At 56.2% G+C, this 26866-nt stretch overlaps 2 protein-coding genes across 21 annotated transcripts in view; one reads left to right on the top strand and one right to left on the bottom strand.

Moving 5' to 3' along the window:
* The window catches only part of KIF1A (kinesin family member 1A), an 89494-nt gene extending 76488 nt beyond the window's left edge, over window positions 1-13006 (bottom strand). For all 20 annotated transcript variants that reach the window (XM_055299831.1, XM_055299832.1, XM_055299833.1 and 17 more), the window contains exon 1: window positions 12904-13006. The gene's annotated coding sequence lies outside the window, so the exon portion shown is untranslated. The remainder of the gene's footprint in view (window positions 1-12903) is intronic.
* Window positions 7120-24276, top strand: LOC129523151 (collagen alpha-1(I) chain-like). Its single transcript, XM_055345773.1, has 11 exons — window positions 7120-7221; window positions 7616-7888; window positions 11388-11508; window positions 11597-11691; window positions 11783-12116; window positions 12498-13521; window positions 13597-13875; window positions 13932-13995; window positions 22138-22291; window positions 23833-23934; window positions 24068-24276. Exons 1-11 carry the CDS (start codon window positions 7120-7122, stop codon window positions 24274-24276), a joined length of 2757 nt encoding a protein of 918 aa, XP_055201748.1.
* Window positions 24277-26866: the final 2590 nt, after the last annotated feature.

The raw sequence follows: 26866 nt of genomic DNA, 5'->3' as shown, positions 1-26866 counted from the left end.
GAATAGAGATGGGAGGCATGGCCCCAAACACACACAAAGCTGGAGCTGGAACCAAATCACCATGAAGAGTTGGATCCTCTAAAGCTACAACCCCAGTGACGTGGAAGGCTGGGGAAAGGCCGTCTGTCATTAAAGGAACACAGGGAAGTTACTCTGAATGACTCTCAGCTCCATGTGCTGAAAAAGCCAGTATTTCTGAGAATTTGAGGCCACAGGCCTGTCTTCATGCAAGCGTGCATTTCAAATTTGCAAGACCTACGTGATCAGAGAAACCCAAGTTTGAGAAGTCCGCTCGGAGTAGGTCTCGGCTGTTCGCAACTACAGCACATCACAAACGCAAATACAAATCCTAGAAAAAGCTTCCTCTTCTCAGGTCCCCACAGATGAAGACCAGTCAAATGTGAGCTCACAATTAAATATTAAACAAACACCAGAGAAGCAATTCACTATAAGCAGGAGTTAAGGAAAAGGAAAAGAGAACCAGAATTAGATCCTCATCTTGGACTATCAAGGTTTTCAGATACTGAAACTGTCAGATACAAATCACAAAATATGTCTGCCTAAAATGTTTAGAGAAATAAACAGGAAAGGGATCATGCAGAGCTTATAGAAATAAAAATATAACCTTTCGAACTTCAAAACTTAGCAGACATGATAATCAGCAAATTAAATGAAGCTGAGCAGAGAATTAATGAACTGGAAAACATATCAGAAAAAATTACTCAGGGATCCCTGGGTGGCGCAGCGGTTTGGCGCCTGCCTTTGGCCCAGGGCGCGATCCTGGAGACCCGGGATCGAATCCCACGTCGGGCTCCCGGTGCATGGAGCCTGCTTCTCCCTCTGCCTGTGTCTCTGCCTCTCTCTCCCTCTCTCTCTGTGTGACTATCATAAATAAATAAAAATTTAAAAAAAAAAAAAAAAAAGAAAAAATTACTCAGAATGGTCCCAGAGAGACAACATGATGAAAACATAAAACCAAGATTAAAAGTCACACAACACGAAAGAATTCACTAATTCATCATAGCAAGAATTTTAACGCATTGCTCCCTAATTGACAGACCAAGCAGACATAATTAACAAGGATGTAGACAGTCTGAACATGATAATCATGAACTAATGAACACATGTGCTCTCTTTTTCTTGCAAATTAGAGAAACACATTCTTTTCCAACGCACATGGAACATTTACAACATTTTACCATGTAGGAGGTCACAAAGCAACTCCTTTGACTAAATGTCAAAGACTGTACCAACTGCATCTTGTAATTTGAAGACAATCAAAAATCGAGAGAAGACCATTTAAAGACCTATGTTTAGAAAATCTAAAAATATCTGAACAAACCATAGCTGAGAACTTCCCTAAACTGGGGAAGGAAACAGATATTCATAGCCAAGAAAAAAATTTAAAAATAAACTTCTAAGTAATTAATACACAAAAAAAAGAAATCATGATGGAGGTATAAATAACCTAGTAGGGAATGATAATGAAAATACTACTAGCAAAATTTACAGCACTCTCACAGTCAGCAACAATGGGAGTTACAAGGACCATCCTGTAAACAACTGTAAACCAGATGAAATGTATGAAAATACCTGTTTTTAGACATTGTACAGTAGGCAGTGCAGGACTGTGATCACTGAGAGAAGGGAACATACAAGGGGAACCCAACAGTCACTCCAAATCTGCCCAGAGGCCATTTCTAGACCTCAGGTTTTGGGAGGTTGGACCCCAACAGCTCAGCAGCTTTGATGAGTTGGGGAGATAGAGGCCGGGGTTAGGATAGTTTGAGACAGCCAGAAATTGGGAGTCAGAGTTCTGGAAAGGAAAGAGCCATCAGGTAGCAGAGGTCAAGATAGGGATTCCCTTGAGTCTTTGTAAAGAACTAGTACATCCCCATCTAGTCCAGGCAAAGAAAACACAGGGATTCCCAAAGCTCACATAAAATAAGAAGGTTATCTGCACATTAATCAGTCATAATAGTCCCCTTGACCCCTCTACTCCAGACATCCAGTAGATACCCCAAAGAAATTATAGTTGGGTAATGGGCTTAACTATCCATGTGACATCTACTCTAGAATAACTCTAGGAAAGCTTAAAATCAGGTCTTCAAGGCTCGAATTATCTCAAGTAATTTACTACCTGACAAAACAAAGCCCAACATGCTTTCTAGGATGGAAGTATAATTCAGACACTCCACAATGTAGAAATGTCTAGAATACAACAGCAACAATAAAACTGGGGCATCTGAGTGGCTCAGTTGGTTGAGCATCTGCCTTTGGCTCAGGTCATGATCTCAGGGTCCTGGGATCGAGCCCCGCATCGGGCTCTGTGTTCAGCAGGGAGCCTGCTTCTCCCTCTCCCTTTTCCTTGCCTCTCCTTGCATTCTCTCTCTCTCTCCCTCTCCCAAATAAATAAATATCCTTTTTTAAAAAATTACTACGCATGCCAAGAAGCAGGAAAAGATGACCTATAACCAGGAGAAAAATTAGTCAGTGAGAACCTGAATTTTCTTACAACAATTAAATAAGTTGATTCAATAGTTTAAAAATCTACTTACCAAAAACAATCAGCAGACTCAGACACTTTTTACAAGTGAGCCCTAACATACATTAAAAAAAAACCAATACGATAATTCCAATCGTATAAAAACTCTTTTTAAGAGAACAGGAAAAAGAGGGAGACAGGAGAAAAGGTTACGACTGTGGCATCAAATTAGACAAAAAAAAGATTGAGAAATGAAGATCAGAGACTGATCTCACTGATGAATATAGATATAAAAGTTCAAAACATTAGCAGGAAGGCCCAGGAGCAAATAAAAAGGATAATGCACTAGGCTTATTCCAAGAATACTGATATGATAGTATATATATTGTTTAATATAAGGACATATAGTAATATAATTCACCACATACCAGATTAAAGAGAAAAAGCCACCGAGGTCCTCAACAGGTGCTGAAAAAGCATTTAATAATTTTCAAAATGTGTTTATGACAAAACTCCTAGTAATATGAGAAATATAAGAAATCTTCTTTAATTTCATAATAGCCGCCTACTAAAAACCTACCCAAATATCACACTTTTGACCGTAAAATATTAGGAACATTTCCTTTAAATTCAGAAACAGGTTTAGGTTGCCTGTCACCACTTCACATTGGAGTGGTGGTGCTAGCCAGAGTGATAAGGCAGGAAAAAGAAACAACTATGACAAAATATGGATTGGAAATGAAGAAACCCAAAATGTCATCATTTGCAGACCATCTGCTTATCTACACAGAAATCAAGAGCATCCACAGACAAATTATTTGAATTAGTGGGAAGGTACCACAAAGTTGGAATACACTAGAGATAAATAGTTAAAATATATATATTTTTACAGTATATTTAAAAAAATAATCCAAAGAGGTGCCTGGGTGGCTCAGATGGTTAAGCATCTGCCTTCAGCCCCGACGAGGCTCCCTGCTCAGTGAGGAGTCTGCTTCTTTCTCTCCCCCTGCCTCTCCCCCACCAATCATGTGCACTCCCTCTCTCTCCCCCAAATGAATAAAATTCTTTAAATAAATAAATAAAAATAAAAAATAATCCAAAGTATGTAGTAATCTTTATAGTAATAAATGTCACAAAAGATGCATATAACTTTTATTAGGAAATTTTTAGCCTTCACAAAAATATTATAGAAAACCTAAATAAATGAACTGTAACCTATTCATGGAAAAATTTCAACATCTTAAAAATGTTTATTTTCACTCAAATGAGTCAAAAATTCAATGTAATTTGAAGTGAAATCTCAACCAGATTTTTTGTGAAAGTGGACAAATGGCTGCTAAAAATTTTTTTGGAAGAGATGCTATGAATACCAGTGACCCACTTAAAGAAGCACAGGAGGGTAGAAGACAACATGTCCTCCTGGAATCAAGAGAATTATCATATGATCTCACTCATTTGTGGAATTTAAGAAACAAAACAGAGGATCATAGGGAGAGAGAGGAAAAAATAAAACACGACGAAATCAGAGAGGGAGACAAACCCTAAGAGACCCTGAATCCTCAGGAAATGAACTGAGGATCACTGGAAGGGAGGTGGGGGGGTGGGACAGGGTCACTGGGTGGGGGGGGACAGGGTCACTGGAGGGAAAGTGGGGGGGAAAGGGTCACTGGGCATTAGGAGCACACATGATGGGATGAGCACTGGGTGTGATATAAGACCAATGAATCACTGACCTCTGCCTCTGAAGCCAATAATGCATTATCATATGTTAATTCTTTGCATTTAAATAAAAAAAAATTTTTAAAAGACTTAATGTAAAAAATAAAATAAAAAAATAAAAGACTTAATGTAAAGTTTTGTAATTAAGACGGGGTGCCCGGGACAAGGTAAGTCACCACCAGTGTAACAGGGACCCAGAAACAGACTTGCACAAACACAGCCCTTCTGAGAGAGGACAAGGGGGAGTTTGCAGGTCAGTGGGAAGGAGAAGGAACACTGAGGTTGTGTTGGTGAGAAAACTGGTTATGGACTGAATGTCTGGTCCCCACATTCCTAACCCAACCCCCCAACGGGCTGGGATTAGGAAGGGGGGGCAGTGGGACATGGTTAGGCTTAGATGATCTCATGAGGGTGGGCCTGCACGAATCGCATTCGTGCCCTTACAAAGATCCCAAGAGACCTTGCTTCCTCTCTACGATGAGGAGTGGGCCACCTGCAACCTAGAAGTGGGCTCTCTCCAGAACCTGGCCCTGCCGGCACCCCGATCCTGGACTTCCAGCCTCAGAACTGTGAGAAACCAGTGTCTGTTGTTTACAAGCCCCCAGTCCGTGCTATTCTGCTACAGCAGACCAGACAAAGACAACTGGCTAGCCACGTGGAAAAATACAGAATTAGATTCCTTTCTGTACCAAACCAAATGCCGTGCAGACTCAAGACCCAAACGTGAACCTCAGATTTGGAAGAAAATGAAGAAAAGTGGTACCTCCATGTTCTCCTTCGAGGATTCAGGCCCCAGAAGGCACCAAAAGGGAAGGCCAGACATCAAGACACCGCTAGTGGGTGAAGAGAAGCTCACCCACCTGGAGATCTTTGCAGCACATCTGCTGACAAAGGTTCCCGAGCAGGACACATGAAGAACACACATAAATCAAACAAAAAGAACGCAAAAAAAAATGGCAAAAAAGTATAAACAGGCAATTTATACAAGACAGTCAACCACAATGGTAATCAAGAAAGTGCGGCTCAAAACCATGTCCATTAGGGGCGCCTGGGTGGCTCAATCAGTTAGGCGTCTGACTTTGGCTCAGGTCATCTCAGGGTCCTGGGATCAGGCCACAGGTCAGGCTCTGCGCTCAGCAGGGACGCTGCTTGTCCCTCTCCCTCTGCCTCTCCCCTGCTTGTGTGCAAGGGCTCATTCTCTCCCTCTCTCTGTCTCTCTCTCTCTCAAATAAATAGATAAAATCCATTAAAAAACCCATATCCAGAGATGCCTGGGGGGCTCAGTGGTTAAGCATCTGCCTTTGGCTCAGGGCATGACCCCGGGGTCCCGGGATCAAGTCCCGCATCGGGCTCCCCGCAGGGAGCTGCTTCTCCCTCTGCCTGTGTCTCTGCCTCTCTCTGTGTCTCTCGTGAATAAATAAAAACCTTAAAAAAAAAAACCCATATTCATCAGATCACAACATGAAAATACGTGGCAACAGGGAATGTCGTAAGGATAGAGCAGCGGGAACAGCACGGTCCACTTGGGAGCAGCTCACTAGCACGGGCGCCGTGGAAACAATCCGGAGCTGCCCAGAAAAGCTGCAGACTCTGAGACCACCAGGGGTTCAACCAGACCCACCCGGGATCACGGGAGAAACGTCCCCAGACACTGCAGTACCTGCCGCAGAAAAGAGAAAGGGCAGGGAGGTGGGAGGAGATGGAGAGCCGACTGTCCGCTGTCCGGAGAGGGACAACTGTGGCCTAGTCACACGGTGGCTGTCCCGAAGTGGCAGCGAGCGAGGCAGAGCCACAGCCCCTGGGAATCTGACGACAGCAAAGGTCACTTGGACCGTCCAGCAAGAAGCAGGCGGATGCATGCGGGGGCTGCGGGCCACACAGGGCCTCACGCTCACGAGGGAGCTGCCCGGAGCCTCGGGGTCAGGGATGGCATCCTGAGCACGCTGGACGCCGGAGTCCGGGTGGCGGGCGCCTCCGGGTCAGCTCAGGGCTCTGAGGCGCTGGAGGTCTGCGGCCCTGATGTGTGCCCCCACCAAGCCTGGGAGGTGGGGTCACGACACAGCCTGTCCTCCCCCTGTGAGGGTTAGGGGAGCGGTCGCCCTAAGCGCCAGTGTCCCGGGTACATGTTGGAAAACGCTTTATCTCTGAAACAAGGCCGTTTGGGGAGGCCTTTTATACTCTGGATGCTTTTCCGAGGGTCCTGTCACACGATAGCATTTTTCAAAGATCTGACTTATTTCAAGAAGTCTTGCCATGAAGGAGAGCAAGCATCAGAGTGACCTGGCAGGGGAGGGAGCCAGGCCTGCCTGTGGCAGAGGGCGCAGGGGTCACTGGCTGGGGCTCGCTGCGTCGGCCACACCGGCCACTCCGCGTGCTGGGGAGCGGCAGGAGGGCCAGGCCCCTCCACAGAGCTGGGGGAGAAGCCTGAGGACACGGGAGAGTGGGACGTGGTCCTTCGGGGGCGGAGTCTCGGGCCGCAGGTGCCGCCGAGGCTACCACCGCCGGGCAGGGCCTGGCGAGGCCCGATGGCCAGCCGCTCGCAGCCTCGAGGCCAGGCGAGGAGGAGGACAGAGGCAGGGAGGCCGCCGGGCCCGAGGAGCGCCTGCGGAGCTGCCCGGGAGGCCCTGAGCCGGAGGCCTGCCCTGCCGACCCTCCGCGGGCGCCGTGCCCGGGCCGCGTCCCCCACAGGGGCAGAGGATGAGGGGCCGGGCGCCAGGGCCGTGCGCGGCGAGGACGTGACCGGTGGGAAGGACCACGGAGCCACAGGCCGGGCCCGGTCACTCGGGGAAGACGGGCTGCGGCCCCGCGAGGGCCCAGCAGTGCAGACACGGGTGGGCCCAGCCCTCAGGGACCGCGGGCGCCTGGAGTAGCTCCCACGTCGCGGAGCCCGGAGTGTGGGTGGGGAGGACGAGCCCATGGACAGACGGAGGGGAGGGCGGCCTGCGACGGGCCGAGCCCAGCCCCAGGGCCACCCCTGCCCCATGGGCGCCGCGGCCCCGACGGTGGCCTTCCCCGAAGTCTGAGGAAACCCAGCCCGTCTTTCCTAGTGTCAGACACACAGGATCAGAGTCCGAGCTGGCCGCGCCAGGGCCCCTCAGAAGGTGGGAGGCCCGTGGGTGGAGGACGGTGGGAGGGCGGCGGGAGGACAGCGGGGGGACGGCGGGGGGACGGCCAGGCGCTGCCAGGGTCCACAGCGCGACGGGAGTCACCTCATTGTGCAAGGCGGGGCCGAGGTGTCCCCAGGGCCTCAGGCCCGAGTGACCTTCCTGGAGGGCAGGGGCAGCAGACGCCAGAGGAGGCCCCCACAACCGCAGGAAGCTTGGGGTGTCTGGACTCGGGGGCTCACAGAGCCAGTGGGGCGCAGTGGCAGGACGTGAGGCTGGGGAGGTCACGGGGTCAGTCTGTCCGCAGAACGGCCGCGAGGAGCAGTGGGGCCTGCACCCCGTGCCACTCCACAGAGCGGTGGCTGCCAACACCCCCAGGCGAGCAGCAGAAGCTTCCTCTCCACAGCCTGGCAGGAGTGAGTGCTTCAGTACGGGCGCTGGCACCCCGCATGCTGCCGAGGGGGACGGGACCTCGCACGCCCAGCTCCCAGACCGGAAGCCAGGCCTGCCTGCCGATGGACACCCGCACCCCCGACCCCGGGCTCCAGTCGGAATCCGGCAGCAGCGGCTCTACTGCCCCGTGGGCCTCCCCAACGTGAACAGGCCCCAAGGCCTTCCACACACACCAGAAGAGGATAAAGCTGCTTCGACGCTCAAGACCAGACTAAACCAGGAGGAAGCAAAAACAAGCGAACAAGCAAAAAAACCTCCACGAGTAGACTCAGAATGTTTCGAGAAGGCAATACATCCCTGAAACAAGAACAGGATGCTGTGAAATGGGAACCGTTAGAGACGAGGAAGAAGGAGCTCTCAGACGTGGAAACACAAGTGCTGAAATACACGATCCCAAAAGGAACTCGAAAATGAAGCCCCAAGCCACCCAGAAAATAGGACACAACACAGGAGAGAAAGAAACAAGAACAAGGCAAGACGACCAACGCAGCAAGTCTGGGAAGGAAACAGAAAAGCAAAAGGGGGGGGACGTCGCTCATAAGCAGGTGGATGCAGCAGGTCGTGATGCTGGTGCTTTGTGCTCAGAGGGGAGTGTTCATGGGGACGGGGAGCCGCCGGGACACCCCACAGCCGGCACGAGGACAGAGCAGACACAACCACAGCAAGGGCTCGTCACCCTTCTCAGGAAGTCACACAAGACAGGAGCCAAGGAAGGAGCAGCTCCGGGTTCGAGACACAGAGTCCCCAGGCAGGGGATGGGGGAGCGGCGGGCAGGCGGGAGGGAGGTGGGCCCGACGAGTCGCCAGGAAGGACGGGACGCGGCAGAAAAGAGAGTATGGTTGAGAGCCGGGGAAATGGAAGGCTACTGAGGAACGTCCTGCCTGAGTGTCCTCCTCCCGTCTGGGCCCGGCGACCGTACCTCTGCTCACCCCGCACCCGCCGGGCACCGGGGACCCACGGCCATGCTGTGGCCCCGGCCTCAGAGGCAGGTGAAGAACGGGGACCAGATGATACAGAGCAGCCGAGTCCCCCCGCCGCCCCAGCCCCACGACGGCCCCCAGAAGCCGGGTCCCCATGACCCATAGGCCTCGGGCACCGACGCCCTGCCCTGCCCCTCACCATCCTGGCCGAGCTGATGGCAGGTGGGGAAGGAAACTGAGCTCTACTTGCAGGGCCAAGACAGGAGAGCAGGGACGGGACTCCTGACACCCCTGAAGGCACTCCTGGGCACCAAGGGAGGGGGGTCGCAGGAGCAGCTGGGCCGCCCCCTTCCCTTCCCTAGCACTGCATTCCAGGAGCCGTGCAAGAGGTCCAGAGCGAGGGGGCATCTGCCTCAGAACCGCTGAGCCCTAACTGGGAGACAGGAAGACAGGGCCTGCATCCTGCCAGCGTGGCTGCTTCTCCGCCCCACGGGAAATGGTCCGCGGGAAACGGCCCACTTGCACCACAGCAACTGGCTCAACAAGAAAATAGCATTTACTGGGCACCCACGGCGTGCTGACTAGGGTGGGTGGGGATGAGGATCAGGGTGGGGGTCTGAGGGGGCAGGTAGGGGTGGTGGGTGGGGCGGTGAGGGTAGAGGATTGGGTAGGGGAGATGGAAGAGTGAGGGTGAGGAAGTGGGGGTGGGGGGATGTGGGGTAGAGGAGTAAGGTAGGGAGCAGCTGCAAGGTAGGGTGGGGAGAGGTCAGGGCTGGAGAGGTGACAAGGTGAGGAGTGGAAATGGGGGTAGAGGTGTGGGTGGGGGGCAGGATGAGGATGGGTAGGGGGTGGGGTGGGGGAGAGACGTTGGGGAATAGTAGGGTGTAGGTAGGTGGGTAGAGGAGGGGGCAGGGGGCAAGTTGGGGGTGGCTGAGGATGGGTAGAGGGGTGGGTGGGGGAGAGAGGCTGGGGAATAGTAGGGTGTAGGTAGGTGGGTAGAGGAGGGGGTGGGGGGCAGGTTGGGGGGGCTGAGGATGGGTAGAGGGGTGGGTGGGGGAGAAAGGCTGGGGAGTAGTAGGGTGTAGGTAGGTGGGTAGAGGAGGGGGCAGGGGGCAGGTTGGGGGTGGCTGAGGATGGGTAGAGGAGTGGGGTCGGGGAGAGAGGTTAGGGAGTAGTAGGGTGTAGGTAGGTGGGTAGAGGAGGGGGTGGGGGGCAGGTTGGGGGTGGCTGAGGATGGGTAGAGGGGTGGGTGGGGGAGAAAGGCTGGGGAGTAGTAGGGTGTAGGTAGGTGGCTAGAGGAGGGGGCGGGGGGCAGGTTGGGGGTGGCTGAGGATGGGTAGAGGAGTGGGGTGGGGAGAGAGGTTAGGGAGTAGTAGGGTGTAGGTAGGTGGGTAGAGGAGGGGGCGGGGGGCAGGTTGGGGGTGGCTGAGGATGGGGAGAGGGGTGGGTGGGGGAGTGAGGTGGGGTAAGGAGCAGGGTGGGGGTGGGTGGTGGCAGAGAGGTGGGCAGAAAGCACAAAGGCTACCCCTCTCTGGGGTCTAGGGAGCCTTCGCCTCCAGGGCTGAGATGCGGGGCACCACCTGCTGGCTGGGGTCTTGTGGGCGCCCCAGGAGGCCTCCCAAGTCTGCACCCGGTAATGTTCACTTCCTTCCCCGACCCACCACCTACAGTGGGGGCTTGCAGCAGGCTTCAAGGTGGTGGCGTCTGAGGGGGTCCCGGGACTGCCTGTGGAGGTTGGGCGGAATGTTCCAGAGAGTGAGGGCCGCGTGTGTGTGAGAGAGGCACCGCGTGAGTGTGTGAGTACGTGAAACCACGAGGGTATGTGGGGAGGGCTGTGGGGGGGAGATTCTACGAGTGTGGGGGTGTGAGGCTGCTTGCGGAGCCGTGTGTACGTGTGAGAGGGTGAGGCTGGGGGTGCGTGTGAGGGGGCGTGAGTGCACAGTGTGAATGTGCAGACGAGTGTGTGAGCCTGGGAGTGTAAGCGGGTACGAGTGCGCGTGTGACTGTAGGAGGCGGGAGGCCTGGCAGGGGGTTGGGGTGTCCTGGCTAGCCCCCGGCCCGGGAGCCCAAGACCTAGCAGTGGGGCGCTTCCCCCCTCGCTTCCAGGGCAGGGAGGGCGGGGCCTGCAGGCCGGGATTAGGGGATTAAGTCCAGTCGGGTCCTCGGGTCCAGGTCAATCCCCATCCACCCCAGGGAGGCCTCCGGCTCCTGAGGGGCTCACGTTAGGGAAGCAGGGGGGAAGCTGGCCGGGGGTGGGGGCATGGCCACAGAGGCCCTCGGAAGGGCTGCGGAGGGGCGGGGGGCTCCGGGGAGGCTCGGGCTCAGTAGGGCCTGCACCCCTCCGGCGCCCCACACAGAGTCAGAGGCCTGGGGCTGGGGCGCCCAGAGCCGGGTCCGGATCACACGCCCACAAGCCCGCCCCTTGCCCTGCCTGCTGCCCCGGCCCTGCTGTGGGGGGCCCCTCGGCTCATGGGCAGGCCCGCCCGGGCACCCCGGCCAAGCTGCAGGGGTGGGGCGGGGTGTGGTCCAGCCCCAAGCGAGCATCTGAGCCCTGAGATGCTCGGGCGGGATGGGGCGGCGGTGACCGCGGGTGGGGACCCAGGCCTCTGGGAGCCCTCGGGACTGGGCGGGGGGCAGCCAGGCGCTGAGTGGCCCCGCCCGCCCCCTCCACCCCGGGGCGTCTGCTCCGCCGCCCCCCACTCTTAGAAGTATGGGGTCTCTGGCAAGAAGGGCGGCGTCCTGATTCCCAAGGGCCGGGCGTGGACCCCGAAGCTGGCAGGGCCCCCAGCACCCCCTCCCCCGGCCACACCCAGCTCTCCCCCGGCCTGTGCACGCTGAGCGGCCTCCGGGCCCAGCCACGCTGCCCCCATCTCTGTCCCCCACTCCCCGGCCCCCTTCCCACCTCACCCCCACAGGGCCCACAGGGGACTCCCTTGCTCTGCTTCACGGGACTCGGCGGCCCCGGGTCCGCGGCGGCGGCACCAGGGAGACCCGGAGGGGGACAGGCGGGGTGAGGCGGGGGCTGCGGGTCGGGCGGAGGGGACGGGCGGGGGGGGGCGTCCTGGGCTGGGGCCCGCACCCCGCGGAGGCGCCGCCTGCAGGGAGGTCCTGGCGCCCTCTGCGGACCCGCCCGCCCCGCGCTCCTCGGTGTCCGCCGCAGCCCCGCCCGGCAGCACCCCTCGCCCCGGCCGCGGCCGCCGCACCTGCTGCGCACCTGTCCCCGGGGGCGCGCGGCCAACCACACCTGCAAGATGGCCGCCGCAGGTGCAGCCCCGGACCCCCGGACCCCCGGACCCCCGGACCCAGGCTGGGGCGGCGGCTGCGCGGGGCTGTGCGCGCCCGTCCCGGCGGCCTCGCACCCGCAGCGCAGCGCCCGGCCCGGCCTCCAGCCTCCAGCCTCCAGCCTCCAGCCTGCAGCGCCGCCCGTCGGGGAGGGTCCGGGCTGCGGGAGCGCGGGCGCGCCTCGGGCCCGCGCCCGGCAGGCCCCATGACTTGGCATTACCCGCGCCCTCCCCGCGCCCTCCCCGCGCCCTCCCCGCCCCCGCCCGCGCCCGCCCCGCAGACCCCCTCCGCCGCCCCTCGGGGGACCCGCGAGCCGCAGCCTCCAGGGCCGCACCGGGAACGGGCGCTGGCTGCGTAGACGCGGGCCGGGCCGCTGACAGCCCGCCCCGAGCCCGCGCCCGGGGACGCGGGGGGACGCTGCAGGGCCGTCCCCGCGGTGCGCACCTCGCCCGCCTCGCGCCGCAGCCCCCGCGCGCCCCGCCCGCCCCTCCCCCTCCCGCTCCCCCGGGGCTCGGGCCGCTGCCCCCGCCCCAGCCCGCCCCCGGCCCCGGGAAGGGCCGCAGCGCGGAAGCCAGGGAGGGGGCCCCGGAGAGGGCCCCGGCGGCGCGCGTCCTCCCGGCGGCGACCCTTGGAGCGGGCGCCGCAGCGACGCGGCCCTTCCCGGGGGCCCCGCGGGGCCGGGGACGGAGGGGACGCCCCTGAATTCGCCCCATTGTTCTCCTCGGGGACGGGGGAGGAAAGAGGGAGGACGCGGGGTGGAAAGGGGCCGCGCCTCGGCGGCGACAAGGACGCGCTCGGGCCGGGAGCTCCGCACGGGGGCCGCGGCCGAGCCGCTGCGGGTGCGGGTGCGGGTGCGGGCGCGGGGGCAGGTGCGGGCGCAGGTGCGGGCGCGGGGGCAGGTGCGGGCGCAGGTGCGGGCGCGGGCGGGCGGGCGCCTTACCTCTCCGGCGTCACTGGCGGCGGCCCCGCATGGGCACCGGCAGGGGCGCGGGTCCCCGAGCGCGGAGCTGCGGCGGCGGCGGCGGCGGCGGCTCCGGGGCTCGCTGGGCGCTGTGACGGCGGCGCCGCGTGACGGGCTGCGCGCCCCCGGCCCGGCCCGCCCCGCGCCCCTCCCGCCGCGCTGGTTGGCTGCGCGCGGCGCCCGAGCCCCAGCCGCCAGCTGGTTCGTCGCGCGGGAGAGGGACGGGCGTGCGGCCGCGTCGGGGAGGGGGCGGGGGCGGGGGCCGGGGCTGGGCCGTGACATCACCGCCGACACCGCGCCCGGCGAGCCGGGGAGCGGGGGGCCCGGGAGCCGACCTCGGCGCGCACGCGGGCCCGTCCACGCGCGCAGCCCGCGCGCCCTTGGGGGGGGCCGGGCCCCCGCGCACCCGCACCCGCCCCCGCACCCGCACCCGCGGGGACCCCGCGCCGGCCTCGGCCTCCCCCTCCGGCCCCTCTGGCGGGGACACCGCCACCTGCCCCCGCCCCCGCACACAAACACCCGGGAGGCCCGCGGCACCAGCGCCCGGGCGCAGCGGCGGGGCGGAGGGGCGGGGGGGGCCCCGACCTGGTGTAACAGGTGAATTTTCAACCGCGCGCGGGAGTCTGGGCCCGAGCGCTAGAGGGACCCGAGCATCCCCAGCTCCTCCCGCAGGGATGATGCAACCCGCGCGGCCTCCGTCCGCCTCTGCTCCCGGCACGCCCTGGGTGGAGACCCCCCCGCGCCCCCGGCTGCCCCGGGTCGTGGCCGGCCTGCAGCCTGTGTCCCCCGAGACACGCCGCCCCCGGCCCACGCGGGCAAACCCGCCTTCGTCGACCTCCGCAGAGGCTGTCCGGGCCCCCGGGGCCGACTGGCATCTCCGTTGCCAATGGGCTCCCTCCGCCCCAGGGGACGTCGAGGGAGCCCCCGGCCAGCTCACCCACCCGAACTGCGGTGGGTGCAGTGACGTCATGCCACCGAGAAAGCGGGGCGCCCCGGTCCCTTTCCAGCCCAGCCCCTGTCCGCTGCGCGCTCTCGCGGCTCCGCGGCTCCGCCTCCCCCAGCGCCCAGCAGGTGCCAGGTGCTGCCCCTTGGGCCTTATTTAGTCATTGGCCTAATCCTCACAGGACGAGGGAGGGAGGGGGCTTCACCTCCATGTGCAGCATCCCTGGGGCATGTGCCCCCAAAACAACCAGGGCGCAGACACACATGCACCCTGCACAGGACACACCCTCCCACCCTTGTCCCCCAAGCCCTCCCACCCCCACCCCCACCCCCACCCCCGGCCCCGGCCCCGCCGGACAATTTCCCTTTTTCTATTTCCAGCAACCACCTGCGTAAAAGAGAAATTATTGCTTTTCCAAACTTTGGGTAGAAACAATAAAACTAGGGCGGGGGGGGGGGCTTCATCATTTCCATTTTCATCGTATTTATTGATCTAGTCGACTTCTCTAGTTCTTGAGCCAGATTTTACATGTTTCTAGGAATCCATGTCATCCAGCTTTCAAAATCACCAGCGTGTATTCGTTTCCTTATCAATCACGTCTCTAGTTATTGCTCCTTTTTATTCTGTGCTTTGTTTATCTGCATTTTTCTCTGTTTTAATATTTTTTAGATATTTCCAAAGGACCAACTTGTAGTTTTGTTCGTCTTCTCATCTTTCCCTCTATTTCCCTTATCCCTGCACTTGTCTATTATTTCCTTCCTTCCCGATTCTTGGAATCTGATAGGCCACTCCGCTTTGAGCTAAGTGCTTAGGCTCATTTATTTTTGAACTATTTAATTTTCTGGTGGATATATTTAAACTGCAAAATTCCCTCTCCAGCACCGCCTTACTGGGCCTCACAAATTGGGACAGACGATGTTTTCATTATCATTCAGATCTAAATATTTCTTATCGTCCCTGATGATCTCCTTTTAACCTCATAGGTCACAAACCCCTGCCTTCCTTCATAACGTTATTTACTCTCCAATAGTGTTTCCTGCTGGCTTGCTTGCCTGCTTCAGTATTTTTCTTTATTATCACTTTTTGTTACCACTTTCCAATTTAATTGCATTATTGTCTGAGAACAAAGTCTGCGTTGAGTCAGGATCCTGGCAGGAAGTGGATGGCACACTCCAACCGGGTAATTCGAGGAGTGTTTGATAAAGAGGCTGTTTACAAACGTGTAGGTAGGAGCCGGGAAACCACAGGACCGAGGGACACTGCGCTGACATTGTCGCCTGATGCAGGGAGGTGGGGGGGAGAGGGAGCGGCCGCGGGTAGGGGCAGAGGCCTCAGCGAGGGTGCAACCAGCCCCAGCACCCACCGGAGGGATCAGACCTCAGGCTCCCGCCTCTCTGGATCTGGGAGTGCTCCCTCTGGCTGGGCCCAAGAGGCAGCTGGGTGGAGGGTCACCCACTGACAGGTCCATTTAGGGTGCTCTCTTAACACATGGGGTAAAGGGGACCTGGAAGTACATACCCAACATAGCAGCCCAGAGGGCAGGGAATTCGCCTCAGAAATTTATTAAGGCTTCTTTAGGTCCTAACACATGGTCTCTTTCTGTGAATACTCCACATGTGCTCAAAGAGGCTGCGTTTCTCTGCCGGACGGGTATAGAGTTCTGTATACATTTAATAGTTCAAGATTATTAATTACGTTGATCCGGATTTGGAGATTTCTGCTAGGCTTTTGTCCACTTGAGCTATTAAATTATTACTTTTAAAATTAAAATCTCCTGTTACAATTGTTGAAATCTGGCAGATGCTGCATGACGGGCATTAAGGCATATTCTTAGGTATTCAATAATTCTGATGGCTGTGCATTATCATTCCGTGGCCCATTTCACCAGTATGCATGGGATGTCCTCTCTTCTTGTTTTTGTTTTTGGTTTTTGGTTTTTTTTTTTTTTTTTGTATTAAATCTGAGAGTCACATATTAAGATGTCAATCCAGTTTTCTATAGTTCATATTTGCCTGGTATGTCTTTTGCCAACTTTTTATTCTAAACTTTCCATATTTTTCTAAGTGTTTCTCTTTTAAGCTACCCATTGTTAGAATTTTTAAATCTAATCAGTTTGTGCCTCTTTTTTGGTTTCCTCCTTTTTTGTTTTTTAAGATTTTATTTATTTATTCATGAGAAACAGAGAGACAGAGAGGCAGAGACACAGGCAGAGGGAGAAGCAGGCTCCATGCAGGGAGCCCGATCTGGGACTCGATCCCAGGTCTCTAGGATCAGGCCCTGGGCTGAAGGCAGGTGCTCAACTGCTGAGCCACCCAGGCTGCCCGGTTTCTTCCTTTTAATTGGAATTTAATCCACTTACATTTATAGTAATTACTGTTATATTGAGACTGAGTTTTGCCATCATATTCAAAATTTTATTTACTGTATTTACTTTTTTCTATTTCGCACTGAGTATAGTGAATCTTCTTCTGGTAGTTAATCCTCATTCATATTTTTATTCTTATGGCAATTGCCCTGAATTTAATACTGTTTTCACGTAACCTATGTACCCTCTGTAATTATGCATCCTCCCTAACATTCGAGTTCTCCAGCCTGGCTACGTATTCTTTACTCCCAGCCACTGATATTGTCTAGGATTATAGTTCTGAGTTATTGTTGATATACTTTTTCTTTTCTTTGGTCCTTGTTTTTGTTTAAAATTATTAATACTCATTCCAAGGACCTTGATCATCCTTGTTTTCCATACTTCTTGAAGCTGCGCCTGGATTTCTGTTGTTTATGAAATACAAAGAATTTTTAATGTGGATTTTGGGGTGAAAAACATTCTGAGCCCTTCGATTCCTGAGATTACTTTTACTGTATTTTCCACTTGGCTGGATATAAAATCCTAGATGCAATGTTTGTTTCTTTCAATTTAAAAAAAAAAAAAAAACACTTCACGGTCTTGTATGCTGTTGAGAACTCCCATGTCCACTGGGATCTCGTTCCATGTTCTTTCTTTAAAGATGCTTCTAGAACTTTCTAAAGGGGTGAATTTTCCTGTGAGCCTTACATTCTGAGGTTGTTTATTTCTTTTCATTCTGGAAAATTAACCTCCATTGCTTTTCAAATATTTTCTCCTCTCAGTCTTAAGATTTTTCTGACTTTGGGATGCCTAGCAGCTGCACGCTGGTTCCTCTATCCTCTGCGACCCTTTCTGGTTGAGTACTCCCTGACTCCCCATTCCCATGATGAGGATGAAATTCAGCCCCTCCCCCCAGCAAGGAGACTGGGCCAACAACCAGATCCTTCACGTTGTAGCCCTGCACCTGCACACTATTTTCTTCCAACCCACACTCTGATTCCTGTGGGCTTCGCTCTCCATCGGCTGTGCGACTCCCGGCAAGTTCATTCACTCCCTATGTCTGTCGCAGGTCCTCAGGCGAGATAGGCGTACGGACCTCACAGGTGACATGCAGAGAGCAGGGCCGGGCGCGCGCTGAGCCCTGTGTGAACCGTGTGCCACATGGAGGAACCACAAGAGGACTCCCGTGACAACGAGCGATGTGCACAGTCACCTCCGTTCCATGCAGAAGTAATGACAAATGAGAGAAAGAAAGGTAAAGATATTGGAAAGGAGGAAACAAAATGATCATTGTTTGCAGATAAGGTCATTGTCTACCTAGGAAACCTGGGGGATGAGTGAAGAGCCACAGGAAGCAGTGGGTTAAGGGTGCGCAGGAAGCACCATCACTGAGAGGACAGCAGTTTCTGTAAAGCAGAGGGAACAGTTGGAGCCTATAATGCAGGAGTCTGAGCACAATAGCACTAAGAAACATAAAACACCCAGAAACAATAAGAAATGTGCAAATTTCTCATGTGTAAAGAAATTCTATAGACAAACTAAAAATCCACTGAAAAAAGGTAAGTTAATACAAAGGCAATATTGTAAAAAGTACAGTTTTCCCTAAATTAAAAGTACACATTTGATGTAGTCTTAATTAAAATAGCAGTAAAAGTTCACATCGAAAAACAAACATGTGGGGATCCTTGGGTGACTCAGTGGTTGAGCGCCTGCCCTCAGCCCAGGGCGTGACCCCGGGGTCCCGGGATCGAGTCCCACGTCGGGCTCCTGCATGAGCCTGCTTCTCCCTCTGTCTGTGTCTCTGCCTCTCTCTCTCTCTGTGTCTCTCATGAATAAATAAATAAAATCTTAAAAAAAAAAACGAAAGAAAAACAAACACGTAAGACTTAATCAGGAAATTTGTTTAAAAGGAGACGGATGGGGAGGTCTGCGCTATTAGACGTTAAAACATGTTATGAAATTCTAAAATTCTAAGTCTTGAAAGAAATAGATCCAACGTTTATGGTATCATTTCAAATAATTTGGGGAAAATACATGACTTCGTAACTGGCATAGGCCACTGTGGGAGATCCATAGAGTTGGCTACCACTAGACACATTATCAAGAGAAATTTCTGATGGAGTTAACATTTAATTGTAAAAAACGAATAAAAAAAAAGAAAGAAAGAAACTTTAGGGAAGTAGAATGAAGTGTGATTGGACATAGTATCTTGGGGGGGGGGGGAATCAGGACATGCAGCCTGAAAGCACCAAAGAAGCCCGATAGGCCATATGAAAACTAAACATCTTTGTGGCCTCAACATTATAAATGAAATTGAAAGACTCCATGCTAAAACATATTTCAGAACATATGAAGATGAAGGGAATTTCCTAAAACTAAAAAAGCCTTTGTGAACTAATAGCAAAAAATACAAGTGACCACCAGAGAAGTGGCCAGATACTATGTAGGGACACTTTACAGAAGGACCAATAAGCAAAGGTCATCACAGTTAAAAGAATGCAGAGTGAAATAGTGAGGGTTGTTTTTGTTTGTTTGTTTGTTTGTTTTTTGACTTATCAGATTGTCAAAAACGTGAGTGTGTGGTGATATCCAGTGAGACGGGGCTGTGGGGAAAGGATGTGGCAATGGCCAGGACAAGAAGCACTCCTTTTCTGCAGGGCGGTTTGTCAAAATGTTTCCACACTTAAAGTGCTTCTATCGTTTGTTTTTGTTGTTTGTTTGTTTGTTTAAAGACTTATTTATTCATGAGACACACAGAGAGAGAGAGAGAGAGAGAGAGAGAGAGAGAGAGAGAGAGAGGCAGAGACACAGGCAGAGGGAGAAGCAGGCTCCATGCAGGGAGCCCAACGTGGGACTTGATCCCAAGACCCCAGGATTACGCCCTGAGCTGAAGGCAGGTGTTAAACCTGCTGAGCCACCCAGGGATCCCCACTTCTATTGTCTTTAATGCGGGGCCCAAGTTCACCCCCCGAGACCAAGACTTGCGTGCTCTACCAACTGAGGCAGCCACGTGCCCTCAGAGTGCTCCCGTCCTTGATCCAGGAAGCCTGCTGGCTACCCGTTTGCTTGTGGTTTCTACACACAAAACTTTGGCCCAAACCTGGAGATCATCCAGGTGTTCCCCCATGAGCACTGGTTGGATGAACCGGGGGTATATACGGGAGAGATTTCCCTTTTCTTTTTAAGGTTTTATTTACTCATTTGACAGAGAGAGCACAAGTAAGCAAAGCGGCAGGCAGAGGGAGAAGGAGAAGCAGGATCCCAGCTGAGCTGAGAGCCAGGATCGGGACTCATCCCAGGACCCCGGATCGTGACCTGAGCTGAAGGCAGACGCTTCACTGACTGAGCCACCCAGGCGTCCCCAGGGGGGATTTTTCTGAAGCTGCTAAAATCAATGAGTCTCAAAAGTTATGTGCTGATGTGCAAAGATCACCAGGATGTTTGTTAAATTATTTAAAAGAGGCACAGAAGAGTGTGCATAATAGCTACCCCTGCCTTTGTTTTCCTGAAAGGAAGCACAAAATAAATGGACACCATGTTTGCCAAGACTGGGGATGCCTTCACTATTAAAAAATACATATATAGTCTTTCTTTATGTACAGTTTCAATTTTCTAATCCTATATAGGTATATGTTTTTGTTTCAATGTCTCTGAGAGCAGAAATTAAGACTCTTTTTTTTTTTTATGATAGTCACACACAGAGAGAGAGAGGCAGAGACACAGGCAGAGGGAGAAGCAGGCTCCATGCACCGGGAGCCCGACGTGGGACTCGATCCCGGGTCTCCAGGATCACGCCCTGGGCCAAAGGCAGGCGCCAAACCACTGTGCCACCCAGGGATCCCAATTAAGACCCATTTTCATTTTTATGCTTTCTTTTTGTACCATTCTGAATTTACAATATGGTAAATACTACATTAAAAATTTAAAAATTTTGGGCAGCCCGGGTGGCTCAGTGGTTTAACGCCTCCTTGGGCCCGGGGTGCAACCCTGGAGACCTTGGGTCGAGTCCCACATCGGGCTCCCTGCATGGAGCCTGCTTATCCCTCTGCCTGTGTCTCTGCCTCTCTCTCTGTGTCTCTCATGAATAAATAAATAAAATCTTTGAAAAAATTTTTTGATAAAAATTAAAAAAATTTTAAATCCTATCAGAGGTGTAGACTTTTGTATGGCTAAACAATCTGGAAAGAGCCCCCCACCACCCCTAGCCACTCCAAATGTTAGGTTAAGTCATGAAATTGCTAACGTTTAACTATTTTTGACCTACCAAAAAATGGTAATTTCAAATGGTTTAACTTAATAAAAATAAATTGTGGAAAAATATATCACAAAATTCAAAAATCCACAAAGCAAGCTTGCAAACAGAAAAGATAAACCAGCTAAGTGCCACCAGCCAGGAGGAAATTCAAAACGGTGGTGTTGGCTGCAGCCAAGTCAAGCCACTTGGGATGAGCAGGGATTGTGATGTCTGGACAGCAGTTTGGCAGGTGCAGAGGGGACCTGGAGAATAAAGTGGAGAAGGAGGTTCCGGTCAGTTGGGAGAGCTCTGGGAGCCCCAGGATGGCACCTGCCGTGTCCCCCGGGTCTGAGCAGAGATGGAAAAAAAAAAGCAAGCGACAAGGTTCCTGGCTGGGGTTCGGGAGGGAGGTCTAGGTGAGGTCAGCATACAGCAGAAAAGCCCAGGAGGGGTGGTGGGGTCCCAGGGGGAGGCGGGAAGCCAGGGGGAAGCCTGTGGCCTGTGCTTGGGAAAGACGCGTGAAATTCCGGGGAGAGGGATGGACATTGAAACAGTATTTGAATAAATATTGGCTTAGAATTTTCCAGAAATTAAAAAAAAAAAAAGAATTTTCCAGAACTGCAGATAGAAACGCTCAGTGAGAAATCAACATGATCCCCAATAGAAAAAATAAAACCAAACCCGCAGAACACCAGAGAATAATAATAATAATATTAATAATAATAAAAAATAGGCAAAGGGACAGGACAGGTTTCCTGAAAAGAAGTGACAACCGGGCAGTGCTGGGGCAGCTGCCACCGCCCACATGGGAGCCTCGGGGCTCGGGGGGTGGCGTCGGGGGGGAAGGCGCAGTTCGGAAGATGCTGCAGGCCTCGAACCCCGGCCCGCGGTCCGCCGCCAGCCCAGGGCGGGGACTCAAGCCCCGCCCCCTGGGCCCCGCCCCCGTTGCCCCGGCAACCCCCGCCGCGAGGCCGCTCCGCGCCCGCGGGGGGACGCGGCTGCCATAGCAACGCGGGGCGTGGCCTCCGAGGTGGCGCAGCCGCGGACCCCTGTGCGCATGCCCGGGCCGCTGGGCTGGGCGGGGCTGGGCGGGGCTGGGCGGGCTGGGCGGGGCTCCCGGGCGCGGGGGGCGCGGGGGCGCGGGGGCGCGGGGCCGCGGGAGGGAAACTGAGGCCAGGCTGGGAAAGAAGCCTCGCTCCGAGGCAGCGCGGGAGCCCGCCGGCCCAGCAGGACCCTTCCCCGCCCACCTTTGCTCGCTGGCTCCTGCAGGTCCGGCCCGGGGTGGCCTCAGATTCCCCGACCTGCACCTGCGGCCCGTGGCCCCCGGGCTCCCCTGCCCCCTGGGCCTCGGCTGTTCCCTCCGGGCGCCTGCCCAGCCGCGCCCCTGCCGGCCTTGCCCACTCTGCCGGCCGCACCTTCTCCTGAGCTCCTGTAGCCTTTCCTTACAGCCCAGGGCGCCCGCCCTCCCTCCAAAGCCCTCCAAAGCCCTAGGACGCCGCCTCCTCCATGCAGCCTTCCTGCCTTCACCACTGGATGGAACATTGGGGCCTGACTTCTCATCTGTCCCATCCCCTACGAGTCTCAGGTCCTCGTGTTTAAAGTGGGGACAATGCCCTCGTTTGGGTTTGGGGACAAGCGACACAGGGAGCCCACAGCAGCGAGCAGCAGGCTGTCTGGGCGCAGACCCCCCAGGCTGGCAGGCCGGCCCGCGTGCAGCGCATTCGGGAACCTCGGCCACCCTGCGGCCACCCTGCGGGCGGAGATGCGGTGGTGACTGAGCAGCAGCCGCTGGCCTGGGTGCAGTGGAAGGAGGCCCCCGAGGGCCGGCCCTGGCCCAGCGTGTGCAGTGACCACAGACTGAGTCCTGGGGCCTGGGACTGTCCACCAGGGGGACGGGCGGGCAGCCGAGGCTGGGAACACAGCGGGGCGGCAGGCGCAGAGCTCGGGCCCAGCCCCCAGGCACCTGCCCGGCCCCGCACCAGGAACCCAGGCGCTCCCAGCCCCTGCATCAGGGTGCAGCATTCTCACGCTGCTTACTTTTATTTTATTTTATTTTTAATTTTTTTTATTTATTTATGATAGTCACAGAGAGAGAAAGAGAGAGAGGCAGAGACATAGGCAGGGGGAGAAGCAGGCTTCATGCACCGGGAGCCCGATGTGGGATCCGATCCTGGGTCTCCAGGATCGCGCCCTGGGGCAAAGGCTGGCGTCAAACCGATGCGCCACCCAGGGATCCCGCTGCTTACTTTTAAATATCTGAGCTCGGTTCGCTCATGCTCCCTTGCACAGGGAAGCACAATTATCAACCCCATTTTGCCAACGAGGAAACCGAGGTGAGGAGACTTGCAAATGCCCCGGGGGTCCAGGGTCCCAGTTGGCCCCTTGGCTGAAACTCTCTCCAGGATTCCAGGAGCTTCTGGGGCCAGAGCCACGGCCGTGAGGCAGCCCCTGGGGAAGGGTGGGAAGCAGGTTCCGGCGCCCAGTCCAGGCTTTACTGCGTGGAAGCTCTGGTTAGCAGCACCCAGCCACCCCACCCCCACCCCCGGAGGGCCCGAGGCCTGGGATGAGGCCCAGGGATCTGTATTTGTCAGGACACGCCTGCGCCCTAGCAATGCCTAGTCCCGCTTGGCTGCTGAATCACCCAGGAGGTAGGACCGACGTCGCATGCCCCCTGATGAAGGATCGATGTGACCTCAGGACAGAGGCATCGCCGGGTCTCAGGCACGGGAACCTGGAACCGCGGGTGGGACAGAGCAGGGTGCTGTGGGGAAGTGGCAAGGCCCCAATGGAATTGGGCCTCTGAGCTTCTGGCCCGGGGGGCCCAGCGGGGATCTGCACTGCGTGTGGACGGCTCTGCTGGCTCTGCCCGCCCGCCAGGTGCTGACTCAGTGTCTGGCTGGCAGCCGCTGGCAGCTGGGAGGCTGGGCTGCGGCCAGAGCCCGTGGGGGGCCCTGTCCACCAAGCAGCGGCTCCCGGGGGCTCTCTCTGGGACCGGACCAAAAGGAAGTCGCTGGGTCCTTCAAGGTCAACCAGAGTCCCCTCCGGACCCCCCGCCCCATGGTTTTCCCTCCTCTGCGCATCCACAGCCACCCCACAAGTTCTGAGCTGGGTCTGGATGTGGGAAGGGCTGTCCCTCTCTGTATCCTTGGGGTGCTGTTTGTTAGGGTCGCTCCCACTGCCCACCCTAAGCCGGGTTAGGATGGGCAGGAGCAGACTGAGCGTTCATCCTCAGTAACAGCGGGATGGAGTCTGCTGTCCGCCTGCACACGAGTCTGGGGGGACAGCCTGGGGACTAGAGGCGGCCTGGGGGTTCTGCGTGCGGAGGATGTGCAGCGGGTGGCTAGACGCCACCCAGGGCTGACGCCTGAAGACACGCACTTCCCCAAGGACTTACGGTGAAGGTGGGCGTGGGGGGCGTAGACATCCCCCCTCTAGCAGGGCCCGGGGTCTGCAGGGTGGACTCCCTGCGGGCCTGGCCCCTCTTCCCTGGTCAGCCTCTGACCTCTCTGGGTCCTGGGCTGGTTCCCACCCATAGGAGGGTTCAGCAGGAGATCGGAAGGTGGGAGGAGAGGGCGGGGTGCAGGTGCAGGCGCAGGAGGGTTTCCCTCGCATCCCCCTTCAGAGCACCCCTCGTGGGTTGCCGTGCTTGCGGATGGCTTTGGTCGCTCCACGGAGGACTCCAGGCTCCAGTATGGCCCCCACCCTGTGGCCTCCGGGACCGCGAGCATCCTTGAGCAGCTGGGGGTTCGCCCTCCTACCGTGGCCCTTGGCCCTGCCCACCTGGAGTGGATGCGCAGCGTGGGCTCTGTGCTACCCGCCTTGTGCCAGTGAGGTTCCTGGGGGGACCCCCCATACGTGCCGGACCCTCACCAAAGCCCGGGAACATTGACATAATCGTTATCAGGCCTTGAGCCCTACCCCCCCCAATATCAGTAAATTAATCAAAAAAGAAATCCCACAGATCATCTTCGGAGTCCAAGGTACCAGAAAGCAGGGCGTCGCCCCAAGGACAAAACGCTCAGCACCTTGGAAATTAAAAATGTATTTGGTTAAAGGAGGAAGTAAAGGTGAAGCCGCACTCTAGTTGGAGATGAAGGAGACGGTCTGTATCACCACCAGGGGGGTGCAGAGGCCTCATGACCGAACCCCCAGTAGGGAAAATGGGGTCACAGCAAACGCTCTACTGAGAGAGAACGCCCCAACATAAATCCATCACTTACAGTTTAAGAAATAAGGCAGGGGGTGGGGGGGGGTTATCTGCCTTCAGCTCAGGTCGTGATCTCGGGGTCCTGGGATCCAGTCCCGCGTCGGGCTCGCTGCTCAGCGGGGAGTCTGCGCTCTCACCCTCTGTGCTCTCCCTCTCTCAGGTAAATAAATAAAAATCTTTTTTAAAAAAACGATAAGCACAATTTAGACTTAGAAGAAAAAAAGGATTTGCTATTTGAAGACGAGAAGATAGAGCTACAGAAACAAATACTTTGAATATTTGTATAAAATGTGAAAATCTTAAAAAAGTGGGTAATTTTCCAAGAGAATGTTAATCACCAAGATTTTCTCATCCGGTGCTCCCGGACTGCATGTTACTGTCCTCCCGAAATCCGAATCCCAAAGCGGGACGGTGTTAGGAAGCAGGGCTTTGGGCCAGTGACCAGGTGGTGAGGGTGGAAAATTTTTCTGGAGCACGAAGAATCCAGAAGCCGTGAAGGACAAGCCCAGCAGATGTGGCCACGTCAAAATCTGGAACTCAGGGGATCCCCGGGTGGCTCAGGGGTTTAGCGCCTGACATTGGCCCGGGGGCGTGACCCCGGGGTCCCGGGATCGAGTCCCATGTCGGGCTCCCTGCAGGGGCCTGCTTGTCCCTCTGCCTGTGTCCCTGCCTCTCTGTCTCTCATGAATAAATAAATAAAATCTAAAAAAAAACAACAAAACAAAACCAGCGAGGAGGAAGCATTTCTGATGTTGCTGAAAGATCGGGGACCCGCGTCCACAGCATCGCAGTGTCCGCCTGTGCTCAGCCGACGCGACCGCATGTCTGACCGTTTATCGGAGAGAAGGCACGAGCTTTGAGAGGTTTTGGGAAATAAATAACTAAATCTTGAAAACTGCCAGAGAAGGAGGAGGCCGTAAACGGCGCCGTGAGGGCTCCGAGCGCCGAGGGCGGCCCAGCCCGAGTCAGGGGGCTGCCTCCTGGGGTGGTGACAGAGCTAGCCCCGGCCGGTGGCTTCAGACGCAGACATCGGGGGGGGGGGGCGGCAGGGTCCCTCCAGGGGCCCCGGGGGGCCCTTGCCTCTCGGGTCTGGAGCTACACCAGCTGCTGGCCGCCTGCCTCCGTCGTGAAGGCCCCCGCGAGGCGACAGGGCCACAGCGTCGTCTGCCCCTCCGTGTGCGTCTGCTTCCCCGGGGCCTCCCTCCCACGAGGAGCCGTGACCCTCCGGGGCCTTGACCCGGCCGCGCCCGCGAACACTTGCCCCTGGAAGGCAGCAGTCAGGGGCTGGGCTCGGCCTCCGCTGGCGTAGCCCTCAGCGCCTAGGACAGAGGTGGGTGCGCGGAAGCCTGTGTGACTTCGCAGACACCCCAGCCACCCTCGCCGTGAACCCCGAGAACTCACGGTGCTGTGGTTGGTGGCCGTCGGGGGCGGCCCAGGCCAGCGGGCTCCACGGGCTCCTCGGAGCCTGAGGAAGCTTCCCGCGCTCCCAAGGACCCCGAGTGGCCACGGGCACCCCGCTGCAACCCCTATCTGCCCAGACCAGCCGAGCTGATTGTCCCCTGAGCCCTGACTGCCGTGATCCCCGGGGGAGGGGGGACGGGCAGCCCTGGCGGGGGCCGAGCTCATGACTACATTTAGGGCCCCCTGGGGAGCTCTGAGAAACCCCCGGCCCGGGCCTCCCAGGAGGGCCCTGAATCCCGATGGTGATGGAGGCGCCTGCCCCCGGCCCCCCAGGGTGATTTCTGTGTGCGCCAGCCCCCCTCCCCCACCCCCCTGGCCCCCCTCTGCGTCCTGCTCAGGCGGCTGCCTTTGCACAGGGTCTGGCTTCTATTCCGCTCAGGTGTGAACAAACCTCCTGCCCGTTTCCTACCCCGCGGGTGTATGGGCTCATACAGAGTGACCGGCCCCAGCCCAGGACAGGCGGCACGCGGAGGGCAGGAGGTGACACCGCAAGACTGCAGCTGGCGGCGGAAGTGGCTGCGATTAAATCTTTTCTTAGATCTTGGCAGAAGAGGGACTGACCTTGGTGGAAGGAGTTTGGGGATCAGTTTCTCTCTCATTGGTTATTCGAGAGGATGCGTGAGGGAGCCAGGAGGCCAGCGCAAGTGCCGGGGACGCGGACGGGGACGGGGACGGGCCCAAACTTCACCAGGAGCCAGAGGGAGGTGACCGCCCTGAGCCTCGGTTTCCCCAGGGACTCAGGCCTCCTCGGGC

The sequence above is a fragment of the Nyctereutes procyonoides genome, unplaced genomic scaffold (genome assembly GCF_905146905.1).
Source record: "Nyctereutes procyonoides isolate TBG_1078 unplaced genomic scaffold, NYPRO_anot_genome, whole genome shotgun sequence".
NCBI classification, from domain to species: domain Eukaryota; kingdom Metazoa; phylum Chordata; class Mammalia; order Carnivora; family Canidae; genus Nyctereutes; species Nyctereutes procyonoides.
This window is presented reverse-complemented; position numbering and strand designations above follow the sequence as displayed.

Bases quoted from the DNA above. Each gene is read 5' to 3' on its own strand.
- LOC129523151 (XM_055345773.1), top strand. From the start codon at position 7,120: ATGGACAGACGGAGGGGAGGGCGGCCTGCGACGGGCCGAGCCCAGCCC. The intron at 11,692-11,782 runs GTGAGGCGGGGG...CGCCGCCTGCAG, and splicing joins CCCGGAGGGGGACAGGCGGG to GGAGGTCCTGGCGCCCTCTG. The intron at 13,522-13,596 runs GTGAATTTTCAA...CTCCTCCCGCAG, and splicing joins GCCCCGACCTGGTGTAACAG to GGATGATGCAACCCGCGCGG.